This window comes from Diabrotica undecimpunctata, chromosome 4 (assembly GCF_040954645.1).
Source record: "Diabrotica undecimpunctata isolate CICGRU chromosome 4, icDiaUnde3, whole genome shotgun sequence".
In the NCBI taxonomy this organism is placed as follows: Eukaryota; Metazoa; Arthropoda; class Insecta; order Coleoptera; family Chrysomelidae; genus Diabrotica; species Diabrotica undecimpunctata.
In genome coordinates, this window is record NC_092806.1 from 136,725,815 (window position 1) to 136,727,506 (window position 1,692).

The 1,692-nt window shown below is 37.1% G+C and overlaps 1 protein-coding gene across 1 annotated transcript; it reads left to right on the top strand.

Annotated features, from left to right (window-relative positions):
* Positions 1-773: 773 nt before the first annotated feature.
* LOC140438968 (uncharacterized) lies at positions 774-1,376 on the top strand. Its single transcript, XM_072528602.1, has one exon. It carries the CDS (start codon positions 774-776, stop codon positions 1,374-1,376), a length of 603 nt encoding a protein of 200 aa, XP_072384703.1.
* Positions 1,377-1,692: the final 316 nt, after the last annotated feature.

Genomic DNA, 1,692 nt, shown 5'->3' on the forward strand with positions numbered 1-1,692 from the left:
AAATCTATTTTGTTCTTGACTGCATATGTAAATCAACATATTTAGTGGTACACCCTGCGTCTAATATAGTAGTTTCGCCATTCACAATCTTAACAATGTTACAAAATATTTTGCACAATAATTACTTGTTTACTGGATATTATCGATAAAATAATATATCAGACTACTTTCCATGGAAAATAACTGTGTTCATTCAGCTCTTGTTAAGTTTATTCAACTTTATTTTAGTTTTATATATTTACTTTCTTATAAATATTTATTTTTATCGTTTCTGCAGACTATGGCTAGTCAATAAATGGGAATACCAAGAAAAATAGTGAAGCTAACTCGAATGTGCGTGACAGTCAAGAAAAAGTTTCTGCTATTCTTTATTCCAGTGGTTTCCCTTCTGTAGTTTATTATTAATATTTGAATATTTTTTGTTTAACTTATATCATCAGAACGTAATAATAAGAAAATTGCGTAAAATGAAAGGATATAAAATGGGAAAAAACGGACTTTCAGTAAATCTCAATAAAATGACATTTGTTTCAGTCATAAACGGGAAGAAATAACAATTCAGCCACTGATAATGCATGAAACAACACTATTAATCTCGAAAGAGGTTAAGTATTAAGAACATAACAAGGTAGCAAAAATTATCGAGTTTCAAAAATGGAAAAACTTACTTGTGTAAGAATCACGTTTGCAATGAGATCGTGGTCCACTGCAGCTTTACGGGTAACGTAAGTACTGCAAAGAAGAAAGTGGATACAATTGAAAATAAAGAGGTGATGCTGGGAGCCTTGGATAGAGAGGAGGCTTTCGACAACCACTCGATAACATCCATAATCATTGCCCTGAGACGTAAAGTAGTCGAGCATGTTTGTTTGAACTGGATAGAATCTATGCTCAGGAATAGAGTGGTAAATACTACTATGCTTGGAGAGACCGTGTTGGCCCGGCTCAATAGAGGATATCCACAGGGTAGAGTTCTGGCCCCACTACTGTGGAATCTGGTGATGGAGGGACTCATAGGAACTTTCAAGGCACACGGTCATAAAACAATTTGGATATGCGGATGTTTTGGTAACCATCTTGCAATGAAAGTACAATACGATAGTCAGAGATCGTATCAACTAGGCCCTGTGAGAACTAGTGAGAAATGGACTTATAGAGAGGGGCTAAATATAAGTCCACAAAAATCCGCCATAGTCGCTTTCACGCGTAGACGAAAATTAGAGGGATTAGGTAATCTAAAGCTGCAGGGACAAAAAATTCAGCTAAAAGGAGAGGTAAAGGATCTTGGGTTTATAGACTCGAAACTTACCTGGAACCGGCAATTAGAAAAAATACCAAGCAGTTACTACCATTATGAGGGTCAGGCATATGTATGAAAAAAAAATGGGGATTAAAACCGGACATGGTGCGCTGGGTGCACACCATGATGATTAAACCCTCAATTGCCTATGCAGCGACGATGTGGTGGACTAAGACACTTTAAACGGCTGCAAAAGCCAAACTCAGCAAGGTGCAAAGACTTGCGTATATGAGGGTAACTGGTGCCAACAGCAGATATGGAGTTTCTACTAGGCTTGCGTCCCTTGAATTTGATAATACAAGGAGAAGCAAGATTGTGAGCCTAGAGAATAAAACAATCACTGAAACTTTGCAATAAAGGGACAGGTCATATGAGAATCACAAGGACTGACG